This window comes from Lacerta agilis, chromosome 17 (assembly GCF_009819535.1).
Source record: "Lacerta agilis isolate rLacAgi1 chromosome 17, rLacAgi1.pri, whole genome shotgun sequence".
NCBI lineage: Eukaryota > Metazoa > Chordata > Lepidosauria > Squamata > Lacertidae > Lacerta > Lacerta agilis.
Genome location: NC_046328.1, coordinates 10,198,263 through 10,216,108, shown reverse-complemented (window position 1 = coordinate 10,216,108; position 17,846 = coordinate 10,198,263). Strand labels below are relative to the sequence as shown.

General features: G+C 44.7%; 1 protein-coding gene across 7 annotated transcripts in view; it reads right to left on the bottom strand.

Annotated features, from left to right (window-relative positions):
* Nucleotides 1-15,491, bottom strand: part of GOLGA3 (golgin A3) — a 35,480-nt gene extending 19,989 nt beyond the window's left edge. For 2 of the 7 annotated variants that reach the window (XM_033174454.1, XM_033174453.1), the window contains exons 1-9: nt 15,143-15,491; nt 13,373-13,645; nt 11,238-11,350; nt 8,755-9,428; nt 6,143-6,254; nt 4,064-4,370; nt 3,232-3,434; nt 2,202-2,339; nt 626-787 (exon numbers count right to left, since the gene is read on the bottom strand). In XM_033174454.1, the coding sequence (XP_033030345.1) occupies nt 626-787; nt 2,202-2,339; nt 3,232-3,434; nt 4,064-4,370; nt 6,143-6,254; nt 8,755-9,428; nt 11,238-11,350; nt 13,373-13,645; nt 15,143-15,263 (2,103 nt within the window). In that variant the 5' untranslated portion in view covers nt 15,264-15,491. The remainder of the gene's footprint in view (nt 1-625; nt 788-2,201; nt 2,340-3,231; nt 3,435-4,063; nt 4,371-6,142; nt 6,255-8,754; nt 9,429-11,237; nt 11,351-13,372; nt 13,646-15,142) is intronic. The other 5 variants (XM_033174455.1, XM_033174456.1, XM_033174457.1 and 2 more) reach the window with 5 other exon arrangements.
* Between the last annotated feature and the right edge of the window lie 2,355 nt (nt 15,492-17,846).

The following is a 17,846-nucleotide window of genomic DNA, read 5'->3' as shown; positions in this document are numbered from 1 at the left end:
GCTCCCGTTGCTTGGTCCCTGCTCCTGCCAACCTAGCAGTTCAAAACCACGCCAAAAAAAAGTGCAAGTAGATAATTAGGTACCGCTCCAGCGGGAAGGTAAACGGCGTTTCCTTGTTGCTCTGGTTTCAGTGTTCCACTTCGCCAGAAGCGGCTTAGTCATGCTGGCCACATGTCCCAGAAAAACTGTCTGCAGACAAATGCCGGCTCCCTCAGCCTGTAAAGCGAGATGAGCACCACAACCCTAGAGTCATCTAAGACTTGACTTAACTGTCAGGGGTCCTTTACCTTTACCTTTTAATAGATGGGGGACTCCAGGAAGCAGCAGTGGTGGGAATTAGAAAGCGAGAGAAGAACTGTATTCAAATAAAAATGCCCTTTGTTGCTACTACCAAATGGCTGGTTGACGGGTGGAGGCAGCTACCTTATCCTCACAGCTGGCTCGTCATGATCAGCATTTGCCTTCCACCAGAATTTTCAAAAGCACTTTAAAATGAACTCCTGTTCACTGGATTGCATCTCCTGCTTCCAGTTTTGTTTTTCTCCAGTTGTAAGATGCAAACTGTATGAATGGGCTTTTGCTAAGCTTTCCGTGAAAAGCTATTCGCTCTACCAGCTGCATATACCTGCTCTAGCTCTTGCTCCAATGTTGCTGCAGAATCCGCCATTTTCTGAAGCTGCTCCTTCTCATCCTCAAACTCCTCCAGTTTTCTTTGCAAGTCCTCTTCCACCATGGTCTTAGCCTCTTGGATCTGCAAGAAGGCTGCCTCCTGGTCTAACATGTCAGCCTGTCAGGACAAAGCAGACAATTCTAATGAGTAAAGGAGGAAGTGGCCAACACAATACAGGCAGGAGCTTTGGAAATAAAACAACCCACTCCTTCATTCTCTTAATAAGTTATATAACCTTTATCAAGATTGCTGAGCTCTGAAGAAATTACTCTTCAGGCCACTGTTGATGTTAGGCTATACGTATGGTTGATCTTCCACTTATTCATCACCCCAAATATTTTTTAAATTAAATTAAACCCCACCCCAGATACCCCAAATCAGTTCAATTACTAAACCCACTACCCCAAATTAATTTCCCACCCAGATTATCCAGATTCTGCTCAAAAATAATAATAAACCACTCACTTACCACATTATTACCCCCTCCAAATTCAATAAATAATGTGCATTCTGATCTCTTTTGGGTGGTATAGGGGGCAGGGGAAATATTTTACGACAAGGTTGTCCTTTTATTCATTTAAAAAATATTCAAACCAGAGGGCAAGCTAACAACTGAACAACCACTGCTGGACACCATGTGCTGTACTGCAAACTGAGACTGCAAATGCCCCTGGGAGGCAGAAAAACAGTGTTGCTTCTAATATTCCCAGACACGCTTGCAGTTTCCGTATGCAGCTCAGCACAAAGCAATGGCAGCATCTGCTCAGGAAAACTGCCCAGTTGGTTTTGTGCAGGAGTCATTGAGGTGCCTCTACCACACAGTTGGTGAGCTGCACAAGCACTTTGCTCCCAGCACCACTACAGCAGCTGCTGGCAGACCCGGATTTGAGCCCCAAAGACACAACAATCCCTAAGAATATTAGAAGAGTTCTGTTGGATCAGGTCAAAGGCCCATCTAGCCCAGCATTCTGTTCCAACAGCGGCCAACCAAATGCCTGTGGGAAGCCCCAAATTAGAACCTGAATGCAACAGCACTCTCCTCACTTGCGATTCCCAGCACAACGGTATTCAGAGCCCCCTAATGACATCCTTAGATACAATTTGTTATCAGCTGTCACATAATTGTACAGCCTCTTATAACTGAATGCAAACAAGCACTTGTTAAGTGCTTGTGTTTTAGGCTTATGCACATTTAAAAAAGAAAGAAAGGTAAAAGCATATCTTTCTTCCAAGTAAAGGAAGTTTTCAGATTATAACTGAAAGGTACAAATATTTATGTAGCCATATTTCAGAAAGTGAAAATCCGGGCACAGAAGTTGTTGAGTTGTTTTGGGCAAAGTTGAGCTTTCCCATTCCCCAAAGTTGTTGAACTTTTTTCACAGAATTGCGATTTCCGCCCAGACACTGCTTCCGACTGCAGTATTCCGGCTATGTCCGTGAAATTCTAAGATATTACAATTCTGAAGTTTTGGAGATCCCCATATTACAGGAAATACTAAGAGAGTGCAAAGAAAATTCCTATGAAGTTTACCTCAATATTTTGCAACTGCGTAGCTATACGCTCCTTCTCTTTGATGGACCTGTGCTGAGTCTCCGTTAACTGATGAGAGAGTGTTACGTTCTCCAACTTGAGATGTTCCAACATGCCCACCTGGGTCATTTGACCAGCCTGTGAAAGACAGTAGGGGGCAGGTCATACTAAATGTTGGTTAACAGCAGTTCAAAGGGGAAAGGAACTTAACCAGTTGGGTTAGGATTCATGTCCTCTGTTCCAAAGAAATATAAAAATATTTCATTTTATTGGACGTGCTTCAGAGGCTCTGCTCTCAGAGCCATCTCATGATATTTGAGATGGGAACAATTGACAGGGCTTTCTTTGGGGTTGTTCCATGGCCTTGGAATAATATCATGATCAAGGCTCCCTCTTAGGAATGGCTTAGGGAGCTGGGTATGTTTAGCCTGGAGAAGAGAAGGTTAAGGGGTGATATGATAGCCATGTTCAAATATATAAAAGGATGTCATATAGAGGAGGGAGAAAGGTTGTTTTCTGCTGCTCCAGAGAAGCGGACACAGGGCAATGGATTCAAAATACAAGAAAGAAGATTCCACTTAAACATTAGGAAGAACTTCCTGACAGTGAGAGCTGTTCGGCAGTGGAATTTGCTACCAAGGAGTGTGGTGGAATCTCCTTCTTTGGAGGTCTTTAAGCGGAGGCTTGACAGCCATCTGTCAGGAATGCTTTGATGGTGTTTCCTGCTTGGCAGGGGGTTGGACTGAATGGCCCTTGTGGTCTCTTCCAACTCTATGGTTCTATGATTCTAAGAGAATCTGCTTTGCATGCAGAAGGTGCTAGGGTTCAACCCCTGGCATCTCCAGGTAGGACTGGACAAGAACCCTGCCTGAAATTTTAGAGAGCCACTGCCTGGTCAGTGTGCAAACTACTATGACAGCTTGACCATTGGTGCGACTCAGTATAAGACAGCTTCCTCCATCTCAATTGCAAGATGTTATGTGCGCACTGAGAAGTGCCACAGCAGCTAACAAGGGAGAGTCCCACTTACCTGTATGTTTGCCATCTCACTCTGCAGCCTAACCCTTGCCTCCTGGGCCACAACCAGCTGCTGCTGGTACCAGTGCCGCACTTTCTGCAGTGACGCAATCTCTGTTTGAGACGACTTCAGCTTATTGGTCAACGTGGTGCGGTCCAGTTGCACCTGCTGGAGCTGACTTTGCAATGAAGAAAGCTGCTGTCGGAGATCATGAACTAAGAAGCCAAGGGAAATCATTCGAAAGGTTATGAAGGTCGATCAGCAGCAACGATCAAGCAACAAGCATCTAATTTTATAGACATTTCCATTGCACCTTTAAAAACAATTATTGTAGTTCTTAAAAGGTAAAGGTAAAGGAGCCCTGATAGTTAAGTCCCGTCGCGAACGACTCTGGAGTTGTGGCGCTTTTTTTAATTACTGTTTTTCGATTACATGTTTTATGCTTTGTTGCAGTTAAGTCAACTGCAATAGAGGCCTCTTTCTGACAGCTGCAGAAGCTGCAGAAAAGGGCAGCCCAAATCTATGATCGCTAAAGTGATTCAGGCACCTGCTGAAAATATTTTGTTTGTTTGTATATTTATTTTTTAAAGCTCCTCATCAGTCTTACCTTTGCTTTAATGATGATGGTTTTATAGATTTATTTGTATCTATCTATCTCTCTATCATCTATCTATCTATCTATAATCCATTTGTGAATTTTAGCTGTGTTTTCTCTACCATTTTATTACTACACTGCTGGGAGGCCTTTCAGAACAAGCCATTTAATAAATATTTTAAACAAATTTACAAAGCGCAGCTCGATAAATAATGATTGTTAAGAATAAAGAGAGCAGCACCTACTCACCTGTGCTATCCTTGCTGAGGACACTCTTCTGCATGTCTTCCACCTTCCCCATCAGTCTTTGGTACTGCTCTTCTGCCACCTGCAGGTCGTTGTTGGAGGCAGCCAGGCTGGCGTTCTTGGCCTCCAAGGCAGCCTGAAGTTCCGCCATGGCTCTTTCCAGGTCCCAACAAGACTGCTTCAGAGTGGCCACCTCCGAGTTCAGCGAGTCTTGCTTCCGCTGGCTGCTCTGACTGTGCTCCATCTGGGACTGAAGCTTCATGTTCAAAGCAGCAAGCTGGGTTTGCAGTTCCGTCTTTTCTTTGAGAGCCTGAACAAAAAACAATGATTAAAAAAACAACAATTTTAAAATGATGGTTTCACAAGGCACCGGAAAAATCAAATGAGGTTCATAGGATTCTTCAAGTACCTCTTCAAAATCCAGCTTTTGCATAATCTTCTACAAATGTCACCCCCAACTGAAAAAGAAAACCCCACCCCACCCTAACCCCTTTACAACCTCTTTTCTCCTCAGCGTAAAACTACAGCTTGCAACCCCACAAACTATTTATTTTATTTATAGCCTGCCTTTCTCCCAGTGCAGAACCCAAGGTAGCTCACAACATGCTGCTGAAATGTTATAAATATTGAAGAACTTATTAAATAAGCTATCATATTAAAAAAAAAAATCAAAACAACTTAGAACCATTTGCGCCACCCACTCTTAGAAGACCCTGCCACAAAAGCCAGTTAGTGGCGAAAGGCCTCTGGGAACAAAACAGTATTTGCCTGCTGAGAAAAGGAAAACAGAGAGGAGGCCAGGAGAGCCTCCAGTGGAAGGGAGTGCCACAATCTGGGAGCAGCGATGGAAAAGGCCCTCTCGCATGTCTTCACCAAACATGCCTATGAGGCTGGTGGAACTGAGAAAAAGGCCTCTCTTGAAGATCTCAAAAGCCAACAGGCTCACAGAGGGAGATGCTGTCCTTCAGACAGCCTGGACTCAAGCTGTGTAAGGGCTTTGTAGGGAATAATCAGCATTCTGAATTGTGCCCAGAAACAGACATGCAGCCAATGGAGCCGTTATAATAAAGTGCTGCAGTAAGGTTCTGCAATAATCTGCCAGCAGCACCACTGAAGTTTCTGAACACTTTCCAAAGGCAAAACAAAATAAAAAATAAAAAATTCCTTCCTATAGCACCTTAGAGACCAACTAAGTTTGTTATTGGTATGAGCTTTCATGTGCATGCACACTTCTTCAGATATCTGAAGAAGTGTGCATGCACACGAAAGCTCATACCAATAACAAACTTAGTTGGTCTCTAAGGTGCTACTGGAAGGAATTTTTTAAAAAAATTATTTTGTTTCAACTACAGCAGACCAACACGGCTACCTACCTGTTTCCAAAGGCAGACACACATACAGTGTTTTACAGTATACCAAATAACAACCACCACCACCACAACAACAAAAATAACAATAACAATAACAACAATAATAATTTATTTATATGCCACCCCTCTGACTGGGTTGCCCCCAGCCACTTTGGGCTGCCTCTAACAAATTAAAACATTAAGCACAGTAAAACATCAAACATTAAAAACTTCCCTATACAGGCTGCCTTGTGACTAAGTCATGTGTCACTGTTCCCAGATCAGACGTCTCCAGGAACGGGTGCATATTGTGCATTGGTTTTAAATATGCAAGCACACTCCCAGCCTGGGAGTTTACACTCATGGCTGAATCTAAGAGTACATCCAAGCTGCGAACCTGAGTTATTAGAGGAATGTCACCCCACCCAGCACAGGTTGAATCCCAATTCTCTGATCTGCCTTTCAACCAACCAGGAGCACCTCTTTCTCGCTTAAACTTCAATTTGTTCACCCTCAGTCAACCTGTTACTGACACCCAACACTGATTTAAGCCCTGAAATAGCATTCTGAAATTTAGATGAGAAAGAGACAGATTGGTGTCATCAGCATACTGGTGGCACCAAACCCCAAAACTCTAGACATCCTCTCCCAGCAGTTTCATATGAAGGGTCCCCATTCCTGCTTTAAGTAGCCTCAGTAACATCCTGTACAGAAGGGGTGACGTCATTTGTACCTCATTGGCTTCCAATGACAGCGCTTCAAGCTGCCCTTCGAGACGCATCTTCTCTTTGAGGACCTGCAACATTTCGTCATGCGTGCCAGCGATAGAACTCTCCATCGATATACTGGGGAGAGACAAAAGCGCGCACACACTTTATCAATATACATACAAGGCTATTTCACAGCTCGTGATATCGTCCCTACTATTTTCTTATTTGGAGCATTTGTACCTGGCTGTTCTTTCAAAAAAAAGGCTCCCAGAGTGGCTTACATACAATGAATTAAAACAAGACAGTCCCTGCCCACTGGTTTACGATCTAAAAGATTTGACACAAAAGGAAAAAGAGGATGGGAGAGGGGAGGAAAAGCAAAAGCAGGGACCAATTCTTAAATTAAATGATAGCCCTTACTGAAATACCACCAGGATGGAAAGAGTACAAAGGCAGGAGCAACATGATGGAGCTGGTTTTTCAACAGAGCTGACAGGATGGGCCTTGTTTCCCAATAGATTCTCCATAGCCCCATCTGAGATTAAGGCAATCTGGTTGTATTCCAACCCTCCTTGCTGACATGCCACTGCTGCTGCTGCCGCCACCATACCCATGAGTGCGGCTGCCATTTTAAAACATCAAAGTGACACCGTATCATGAGCCTGAAGCGGGATGATGGCACAGGATGATGATAACGATGCAATGTGTGCCATTGGTAAATGCCCTTGGGAACTCTTTACAGCCAACCTACACTTGCTCAGAAAATTTAGTCCCTTTTGAGCATGATGGAGAGTAGATTTTCTGAGCCCTGCAAATGGACACTTAAAAAAAACACTATAGGGTGTTTAATATCTTTATTTCATTCAAATAACTTCCAAGTCAAAAGGATACCTAAAAACTGGCCATAAATTTATAAGAAAGATGGAAGGGAAAGAACAGCAACCACAATCGGCACTGCGATATTGACCAATTGACCACTTGCTAATTCTATACTTGACCTGAAAGGGATGGGCACTGAGAAACTCATTATAGTATCATGGGCGAGTAAGCTTCTGAGAACCAACAAGTAATCCCATTCTTAAAAGGGCTAAAGTGGATAAGTGCATCTAGGGCAGGAACCCTTGCGTCTCGTTAAGTGCTAAAAGCTGGAAAGATCTGTGCATGGATTAAATACTTAATGGGTTGTGTGAGAAGGATGGCGTAAGGTTAATAAACAGGGGGACACACTGAAGGTCCTCTTCTATGACATAATGCTGAATGGGATTCAGTCAACCACCTGATACAGAAAAACGTCCACCCACAGGGGCAGTCTGGGTGTATATTGTTCACTTATTACTTAAGGCATTTATAGGCATTTATTTAGGCAAAAAGGCACTCAGAGTAGCTTCATACCAAGTCACACCATCCTACACTGATTGGCAGCAGCTCCCTCAGGTTTCAGAAAAGAAGCCTCTCCCAGTCCTACCTGGAGATGCTGGGGATTGAACCGGCAACCTTCCACATGGCAAAGCGATCATTCTACCACTAAGCTATGACCCTTCCCCAAAGCATTGCAACTACACTTACTCCATGCATATCCCACCTTTGCTTCATGACGGATGTCAAGGCAACATACATGAGGGATCTGTAGCTTTGGTAAGGACTGCAAGCTCAGTAGTAGAGCGTAACACCTTGCACGATGAAGGTCGCAGGTTCAACTCCTGGTGTCCCCAGGTAGGGCAGGGAAAAGCTCTTGCCTGAAACCCTGAAGCGATGCTGCTGGTCAAAGCAGACAATGCAGGATGAACTAGGGCCAATGGCCTGACTTGGTATAAGGCTACTTCCTACCTTCCCAGGGAGTCTCCCACCCAAGCTGCTGCCTACTAGCCATGATGGCTCAACACTGACTCCAGGAATCATAGGCAGCATTTGCCTCTGAATACCAGTTTGAAAGCATATCAATGTGCAAGTAGATAAATAGGTATCGCTCCGGTGGGAAGGTAAATGGCGTTTCCGTGTGCTGTTCTGGTTCGCCAGAAGCAGCTTTGTCATGCTGGCCACATGACCCGGAAGCTGTACGCCGGCTCCCTCGGCCAGTAACGTGAGATGAGCGCCACAACCCCAGAGTCGGACACAATTGGACCTAATGGTCAGGGGTCCCTTTACCTTTACCAGTCTCTGTGGAACCGTAGATGTGTTCATGCCCAGCTTGTGGCCTCCCCAGGAGGCACCTGGCTGGCTGCTGTGGGGACTAGAGGGGCCTTTTGGTCAGACCTATCAGGACACTTCTTGAGAGCTGCTGTGAGTCAAGGTAGGCCAGGGATGGGGAGATAAGAGGACGTCCAGATGTTGCCCCAACCAGCATGGCCAGTGGTCAAGTGTGATGGAAGTTGTAGTCCAACAACATTTGGAGGGCAACAAGCTCCCCATCCCTGGAGTGGACAGCACTGAGCTTGATGGACTTGCCAACCAAGTCAGCACAAAGCGCCTTCATATAACAGTCCAAGCTACTGCTCTTCACAAGCTGACCGCACACTGCAGAAGACGCCACAGCACCTTTCACAGCAGAGACAGAGGTATTTCTTCGCAGACAAGTCAAGGCGGGAAAATATTCCCTGGAAGTTCAAAAGTTTGAAAGCCATTGCAATGCACTTACCTGCTGGAAATGCTGTCCCTCCTGCTTCTCACTTCCCCATTGACTTCCTGATCGTCGGGATGGTGCTCTGTCGCAGCAGCAGCCTGCAATACTTCCCTGATGGAAGGAAACTGTCCAACTGCATCCAAAGGGACCTCCTGGCCATTTACAGTCAGCGAAGTGCCCTGCCTGCTTTCAGAATTGAGCAAAGTGCCATAGGGCCCCCTTCCCGATAAACTACTGTACGTAGAACTGTCGCTCTCATTGCCGTCCAGCCTCAATCCTACTTCACTTCCGTCAATATCAGAGATGCTGTCTCCGGCCAGCGAGGAATTCTCCAGCCGGTCATCCGGATCAGGGGTTAGCCTGATCTCAGACACAACAGATGTCACGCTGCTTCGATTCTGCTTCAGAGAGCCACTTGGTGAATCAAGTGGAACATGCCGCTCTGCGTCTTCAGTTCTATAGTCTGCCAGAGACCGGATCCTACTTGACCTGTTAGATTTAGAACTTTTCCTTTCTTTTGATTGTGTCGGAAGCCCCAGGCTTCCCAGTTTTGGTCCCCGCGGGACGCTGGTTCGCAAAAATGAGTATTCTTTTGTCATAGACACAGTGCTGGCCCTCGGCAAAGTCTCTGGATGTAACATCAGCTCAGGATCGAGGGTACTGGAGTTGCGGCTTTTAGCTGTAGACTGCTTGGACAAGAAAAAGAAGATGACCAGCAGTATTATAAATGGTCTTCTGATCACCAATAACCAACCCAAAGTCTTTTATTTTAAACCAATCAACTGCCCGTCATGTAATGGAATGGAAATCATCATAGAACAGCAACCAAGGTTTCTTTTTGAGGTTCCTGAATGCAAAAATCAGCCTCCTTCTTTGAGTGCAAGAACTTTAAATGTAGTACTTCAAGTTTATATTTAAATTTAATATTTAAAGTTCTAGCTTATTCTTCCTTCACCACCAGATTTAGGGATGGCAAACACCCCTGCCACATCAGTATGGTTAACACATCAAAATGGCTCTACCTGAACAAACAAGTGTCAGGCCCATTGGTTTTGTGAAAGATCCATGGGTGGACATCAGTCTGGTTTGCACATCACACAAAGTCAAACCATAGCTAAGAATGTGGGCTCTGAGAGAGTGAATCTCAGCCACTCTGCTCCTCCTCAGTCATTCTGCTGTTGTGCTGCACTGAGCTGAGCCAAGCCATGGTATGACTTAGTGTTTTGTTTGAACAACATGCTACACCAAACGATGGCTTGGTTGAGTACAGCAGGCGAACACACAAGGAGACCACCCATTCAAGTTAAACTGTGGCTTGACTTAGTGTTTAGTGGGAACCAGGTCATTGATTTGTGCCAAATACTGTTGTTTTCAGTTTTCTGTGATTGTATGGAAGGGAAATAGGGAGCCTATGGCCCTTGAGATGTTGCTGGACTGCAACTCCCATCAGCCCCAGCCAGCATGGCAAATGATCAACGATGGCAGGGGTTGGGAGTCCAGCAAAAGGTTCTCTATTGGCACACCAGAATGAAAGGCAAAAAAGCATCAGCCTCAATGGCAAATTGTCTGCTAGCTTTAAATATAGATGGGAGGGGAAAGTAACCTTCTAGGGCATGCACACTGTATATGCTCAGAGAATATAGAGGATGAATGCATGCTCAGTACTCAGCACACTACTGGCATGTCCATGTGATATGGAAGTGTCATCTGCCACCCAACACAGGGTTATGGCTGGGGCTAGCCACAGCACTTCCAAACTCAGGGTACTGCAGTTAATTGTAACTACAATTATGAAAACAAGCCAGGATCAAACCATAGTATAGTCGTACCTTGGAAGCCAAACAGAATCCGTTCTGGAAGTCTGTTTGACTTCCAAAACGTTCGACAACCAAGGTGCAGCTTCTGATTGGCTGCAGGAGCTTCCTGCACACAATTGGAAGCCGTGGAAGCCATGGACGTTCGCCTTCCAAAGAACATTTTCAAACCGGAACACTCATTTCCAGTTCTGCGGCGTTTGGGAGCCAAAACGTTGAATTTGCAAGGCGTTTGGCTTCCAAGGTACGACTGTATCAGATCCTGGCTTAATGACCAACAAAGGCTTTAAACAAACAATAGTTCCTCGGGTTTGGATGTCACAAGGAACTGTGGTTTGTGTAAAACCATAAGCAAGAACTTCTGAAGAAGATAGGGGAGTGCATAAGCCCAATGTTCACCACAGCTTGTTCATATAGCAAGAGAACATGACATGGCTATCTGTTACTTTTAAATGGGGCCCGTTGTCTGTGAAAGCTGCTAGGGCTCCTGGCCTTAAAAAGGGATGAATGGAGATATGTAGATCACACTGCTGCAATTCTGTGACCCCCCCCCTCCACAAACTGAGTCCACCCCACAGCATCACCTCAATTGATGATGCTTTGCAGCACCAAGGAGCAGTTTACAGGATTTCCCAAGTCATTAGAATTAATAAACACCAGAGAAACCACTTGCTAGGCTCTTACTCTCTCCTGGTGCCTTTTTACACGATACTGTTTGAGCTGTTCTTCAAGGCGCCTTCTTGCCTGAAGTCTGATCTGTTCTTCCTTCTCTAAAGGGAGAGAAGAATCGGCTGAACCTACAGGATGAAAGACAGGTTTCATGTATTTTAGATGTGTGTGTGTATTACTAGGCTGGGTAGAAATGTATGTTGCTTAGCAAAAATTAGGGAGAAGGTAAAAACAGCAAGAGAGGCTGAAAAGTGACAGTTCTTTCATTTCAATTACTAGACTGAAAGGTTGCATGCTTTGGGGGGGGAAATGAAGCTAATTTAGTGAGCGTCCAATGAGGCTTCTATCTACCAAGTCTTAACAGTACCCATTCTGTACCCTGCCCAGAATGGGACCCAGTACCTCAAAGACACCAACAGACAAAGAAATTTTGGGGTGCACTGTGAGATTGTTAACAATTGGTCACGGAGAAGATGCAACTCAAGGGAACAAGAACATCAATTCCAGCTCTTGGGTTTGACTAGTCAGCAAGTCCCACCTCAATGTATAATTTGGTTACATTTGAAGATTCCGCTTGCTTTAAATGGGACGCAAAGCAAAGCAAATTTAGAATCCTCCATTTTTACATCCCCACAAGAGTCAGGTCAGTAGAGTCTCCTCTTACAAATAAGGAACTGAGGCACTCAGGTCACTGTGAGTTGAGTAGAGGCTTGGATCCAGATTCCCAGGCTTCTCCTCCAACTGGCTATCCACTGAAATGCATCATCTCCTGATATAAGTTGTTCATAAAAAGCTGGCTTCAGTCCCACTTATATGTGAATTGTGTGAAAGGACTGAGCTGGGCAATGCCAAACTTATTTCCATAACCCAAGGGCCAACCAACATGGTGGTCTCCAGATGTTACTGGATTCCAATTCCCATCAGCCCCAGACATTGTGGGCAACAGTCGGGATGGTGGGTGTTGGGAATCTGGGGGGCATTATGTTGACTACCCCATCTCACAACTTACTACAATATTCATGCAGATAAGCAAAGCATGCGGTTTTAGCCAGGTGTGCATGCAGCTGAAAAAAGTGCCCCAAACCCCAACACCTTGTGTAAGCATTGATATTAAAGAGTGCACAGTTTAGGATCCACAGCTCTTTCAAGCACAGCTCCCTCCATATTAATAATACTGCCTATTGCGGAACCCTAATTGCCACACTTTTATTGGCATGAGGGAAGGGGTGGGCAGCCACAGGACAAGTTGACTGAACTGTGGTCTCGCGGTTAGATTTGAAAACGGATTATTACCAATCACTCTCAGTGGTGACATCCCACTTGTAGAAAGCTCTCCACAAGGAAGGTTTGTCTGACCTTAGCAAACGTTTTCCCCCCAAGTATTTTAATTATGTGCTTTTCTTCCCTGCCAATTGATTTTTTTTTAAAATGCTGCTTGTTTCATATTTGTTTCATTACATTAACTTTTAATATTATGGACCATTTTAAAAGGTGAGATATAAATGCCCACATATAAATAACTAGCTAAACCTCAAGTGTTTGGGGCTTTTATCTAATCAGGTGATGTTGTGCATGGTTACAGGCTTCTAAGTAAGTGCAACAAACAGTTATCAGCCTGCAAAAACATATATACGTACTAACTAACATACGTAGTCTATATTCTCATGCTGGCCAAGGAGAAGATTCTAGTAGAAAAAAATTATAGCTTTCTACCAAGTAGGCAATTCATCTCTCCTCTGCCAGCACTTTTATTCACCTGCATGGAATTCCTGGTCCCCTATGGCAAGCTGTTAAAATACAAGCCTGGCTTTATACAATATAATTATTCTGAATTTGCACGTGTCTAACTGGAATGCAAAAAGAAGAAAAAAAAAGGAAAGCAATAAGGGTCCTTTGTTTTTAACAGTGTTGTAATGGCAACATTTATTCAGTCCAACAATGTTAAGTAGGGTAAGTGTGTTAAATACAGAGTCACAAGCATCAATTGCCAAAGAGCACAATTACAGTATCAGATCAAGCTTTTTAAAAGTGATATTTGGAGACAGAGTCTGCAGAGGCCAGGAGAGTAATGGAAAGTGGAGGAGGGAGCTTTTTTTTTTCTTGGAGCAAGAGAAAAAAAACAGGGGGCTCCGCCATAAACAGATGCTTACACAATTTAGTTTCTTGCATGGGGAGGCTTAGTTTGAGGGACTGCAACGCTTCCTTCCTAAGCACTATGCCCTCAGCACTAGCTCCCTGAGACGACTTTAGGTTGTCATGGAAACCGGGCACACCTGCAGCTGGTACTTCCCCACATGGGCTGCCGTTGGGGTCAGAAGAGACAGGGTAGTGAGATGCTGGTCCATTCGCACATGGCACCTCGCTGCTGTTTGGAACAAGGCATTCCCCTTCAGCTGGCATTTTGCTGTCATTTACACTAGTCACTGGAAAAGAGTAGAATATTGGGTTGCACTAGGTTAACATCCCTTACAAATTTAGGGGTGGAAGGATGGGTCTCCAGTCTGTTTCCCCTTCCTATAAACAGAGGATAACCTAGGTCTTTAAAGCATCCCTGCTATAAGAAATGCCTTGGCAAAGGCCCACCTGGTTCGGCTAGCCTGAGACCTGTGGCTGCTCAGAAGAAGGGCACTGGGAACACAGGAAGCCGCACTATACAAAATCTGTCAAGGGCATTATCTACTCTGACTGGCTGCAGCTCTCTGGGTCCTCAAGCAGAGCTCTGTCAAATTGCCTGCTCCTGACCCTGCTAGGGCAAAGATGGGGGAACTGAGGCACAGAGGCCTAACACAGATGGTAATAATAATAATAATAATAATAATAATAATAATAATAATAAATTATTTGTACCCCGCCCATCTGGCTGGGCTTCCCCAGCCACTCTGGGTGGCTTCCAACAAAATATTAAAATAATTCATCAAACATTAAAAGCTTCCCTAAACAGGGCTGCCTTCAGATGTCCTGCAGGTCTCACCTTATTTGATTTGATTGGGTTATTTAATTTCTATAATAGGGACGTTGGTGGCACTGTGGGTTAAACTACTGTGCCGCTTGGACTTGCCGATCAAAAGGTCAGCGGTTCAAATCCCCACGACAGGGTGAGCTCCCGTTATTCAGTCCCAGCTCCTGTCAACCTAGCAGTTCAAAAGCACACAGTGCAAGTAGATAAATAGGTACTGCTCCGACGGGAAGGTAAACGGAGTTTCTGTGTGCTGCTGTGGTTCTGCCAGAAGCAGCTTAGTCATGCTGACCACTTGAGCCGGAAAAACTGTCTGCGGAAGCGGACAAACGCCGGCTCCCTCGGCCTTTAAAACACTTAATATATTAAAAATATGTCTAAGCGATGTACAAAAAACTAAAGCAACAATGGGCAACTTAAACAAAATATTACAAAAATACACAGCTACAAAAAAATGTACATTATAAATTAAATATATATTCATTTTCCTTCTGACACACCGTCACCCTCAGCCTCTGGGTCTAAACCAACTCTCAGCTCAACAACCACAGCAGTGGTTCTCAAACTTTTTTCTCTGTCCACCCTCTGTGCTCACACCACACCAAATTTATCACTTGATGCTCTTGCTCTCATTTTGAATATAAAAAACAGATACTATACTATACTACTCTGAAACATTTGAATGTTTCTTTGATGGTCCTTTAATCTTCCTGCAACCCATGTCATCCTCTCCTGCCACACCAGCGTGGCACGCCATGCCCTTTGGGAACCACTGCACTAAAATCTCAAAACAAGGAGAGATCCTGGAAACAGTGGACATCACCTGTTTCTCTCGGCAGGCCCAAAGTGGGATGGTACTTCCTCAGGTTGTCCACTGCCCGCCTTATGTCCTTAGCCTGACTGCGCTACCTTCAGAAACACATTCCTCGCAGCAACACAAATCTGATCTGCAGAAACGGCTTACCATGAAGGCCATCTCCTTCTGCTGGCCGCTCCAATTTGGCCTCCATCTCCACAGGCTGCTCAGAGCTGTAGGGGCCCCCGTTGCTGACTTGCTTCTCCAGCAGGATCACCGAAGAGTCCATGGCAGATGCTATTAAGATGCAGGGGAATTATTTCCCCAGCTGAACAAAACTCACTTTTCAAGAGAACTGCCGAGTCCTGGTTCTATCCATCAGAAGAGCTGCCAGCAAGGAGGCTGCGCAAGAGGACACAATACTGAGCTTCTCATCTGTAGTTTTACAGCAGGCAACTCAACTCAGTCCAAGTCCGGTCAGCAGGCAGCTCAGGATTTCCAGGAGAGCATTACAGTAGTCTGCAGGAGGAGAAAGCAATTACTAAGTTTCATCACTCTCTAGAGACAAAAAGGCATTTTATTTTTTGTACAAAAAAACCAAACCCCATCCTGTTACAGTGGAACAATCACATACACTACTTAAACCAATAGCTAACTGATTCTCTTTATTTGGACCTCACATAGGGAAAATGGCACTATCCATACACAAGAGGGAAATAATAGCTGGCTTGGCAGAACACAAAGGTTTCTGGAAGTAGGAAGAATTTTTTGAGGGGAGGGGGGACCATGGGGAAGAGGGAACCCCAGGAAGTGCACATACTCAGCAGTCCCATAGCATGTCAGGGGAGGAGTTTGTGTTTGCGTTGGGAGGGAGAACAGAAAATGGAGAAAGGGAAGGAATATCTTGTGAAAGGTTATGGCTGGCTAGCTGCAATTCCACACTGTGACATTCTGTTCCAGATCCCACTTGTGTCCATCGAAAACCTAGACCCAAACATTCTTAATGCGCCCTAGCATGCCCCAGACACAGAACCCTTGGCAGAACTACATGCAGATGAAGGGGCAGGAAATGCTTTACATGGGATTCACTGCCACAAGCTATGTAGGTGGCCACCAAGATGCCTACAGGAAGCCCACTTGCAGAAACTAAGCTCAGCAGCACCTCTCCCCAGTGGTGATCCCATTCACTGCTATTCAGAGGCATCCTGAAGATGCCGGTAGAAGCAGAGCCTCTGTGAATTTGTCTACTCTTTTAAAGCCATCCAAGTTTGTGGCCATCAACTTGCGGGTGTGAATTCCCTCCTATGGAGAAAGAGTAAAAAAGCACTGCACTTAAAGGGGAAATATGCCCTCTCTTCTGAATTCTGCATGGCTGGTCCATCATAGGCAGGGATCCTATGGCTGACTATTTGTTCATCTGTTTATTTCATAAATATATATACCGATTTTCTGTTTCCAAAATCTCAAAGTGCTGCACAATCCAAACAAAAACAATTAAAATAAGCAAACAACCCAGATAATCCTAGAACATAGTTGCAGCAACTACAGCAGCCGGAATCAACAATAGCAACAAAACACCCTCCTTGAACTTGACTCGGTGGCTAATTGGCAGTACAGGTGTTGTATGAGTGCAGCTGATGCCCCACTGAGCTACCTAGCTGCAGCTTCTGAGCCAATCTCAAGGGTAGCTCTTCACAGAGCACATTACAGGAATCCAGTTGTGAGGTTACCCTCAAGGTTCCTAAGCATGAGTCACAGCAGCTTAGACTATCCCAGCCTAAGAATGTTATTAATGACTGGGTGATCATTATCATAGACCTCTGGCTTCTTTAGATGTTGTCGCACAACCTCCTTTTTAAGGGTGGCTGGAGTAATAATGCATCCACCACTCGCTTGACCCACCTGCCGAACCTGAATGATGGGGAAGAACTGGGAGGACACACGATACAGCAAATAGCTACAAGTGTTGTGTCCACAATCTCAGGCACCATCAACTGAAACTGGTCCCACAGAACTCGATCTAGCTCAGGGGTTCTCAAACGGTGGTCCACAGCAAGCTTCATTCAGACAGTTCTGGGTCTGTGAAGAACAGTGGGAGCAGCAATTGTGGAAGGTGAGTACAGTGCATTAAATATCTGATTTTTAATTGTATTCTTATTGCTCTCTCTTTTTCTTCTATTATGTTTTATGGTTTTATTATTGTATTTTATATTGTACTGTACAGCATTTGAAGTGCAATACAAAATCATACAATACAGAAAATGAAAGAAGCAATAAAAACACAATCTGGGACAGCACATTACAATTGCTGAAGCAGGCAGAAGAAACATTTTAAGGGTCTGCCAAGACAATTAGCAACCTTCAAGTGGTCCATGGTGGAAAGGGTTTGGGAACCACTGGTCTAGTTTGACTGGTAGTGGCTCTCCAGGGTGAAATCTTGCCTATTTTATGCTACCTGACCTTTTAAAGTGGAGATGCCAGGATCAAACTTGGGATGTTCTGCATGCCAAACAGGTGCTCTACCACTGAGCTACGGTCGCCCAGGAGGAAACAGAACCAGCTCTGATTTTTGTAGGTGTTAACAACCTCAGCTTGCTTAGCAGTATTTGCTTAGCACAACACTCCCAATACTTAAACAAATAAGCTTCTGATAAAAGGGCACTCCCTAGAAAGCAAGGTTTGCTTAGCCCACGTGTAGTATTCAGAGCATACTAGCATTATGCTATGTAAAGAAAACAGCTAGAGAAATAAGCAGAATCATTCTAAGTGACCAGGTGGCTTGATATGACCCACTTCCTCACAAACTCAGCTTCCCTGCTCTCCGTTCCTTAGATGCAATAAGGAAATAATACTTACTTGCCTTACAAGGTTA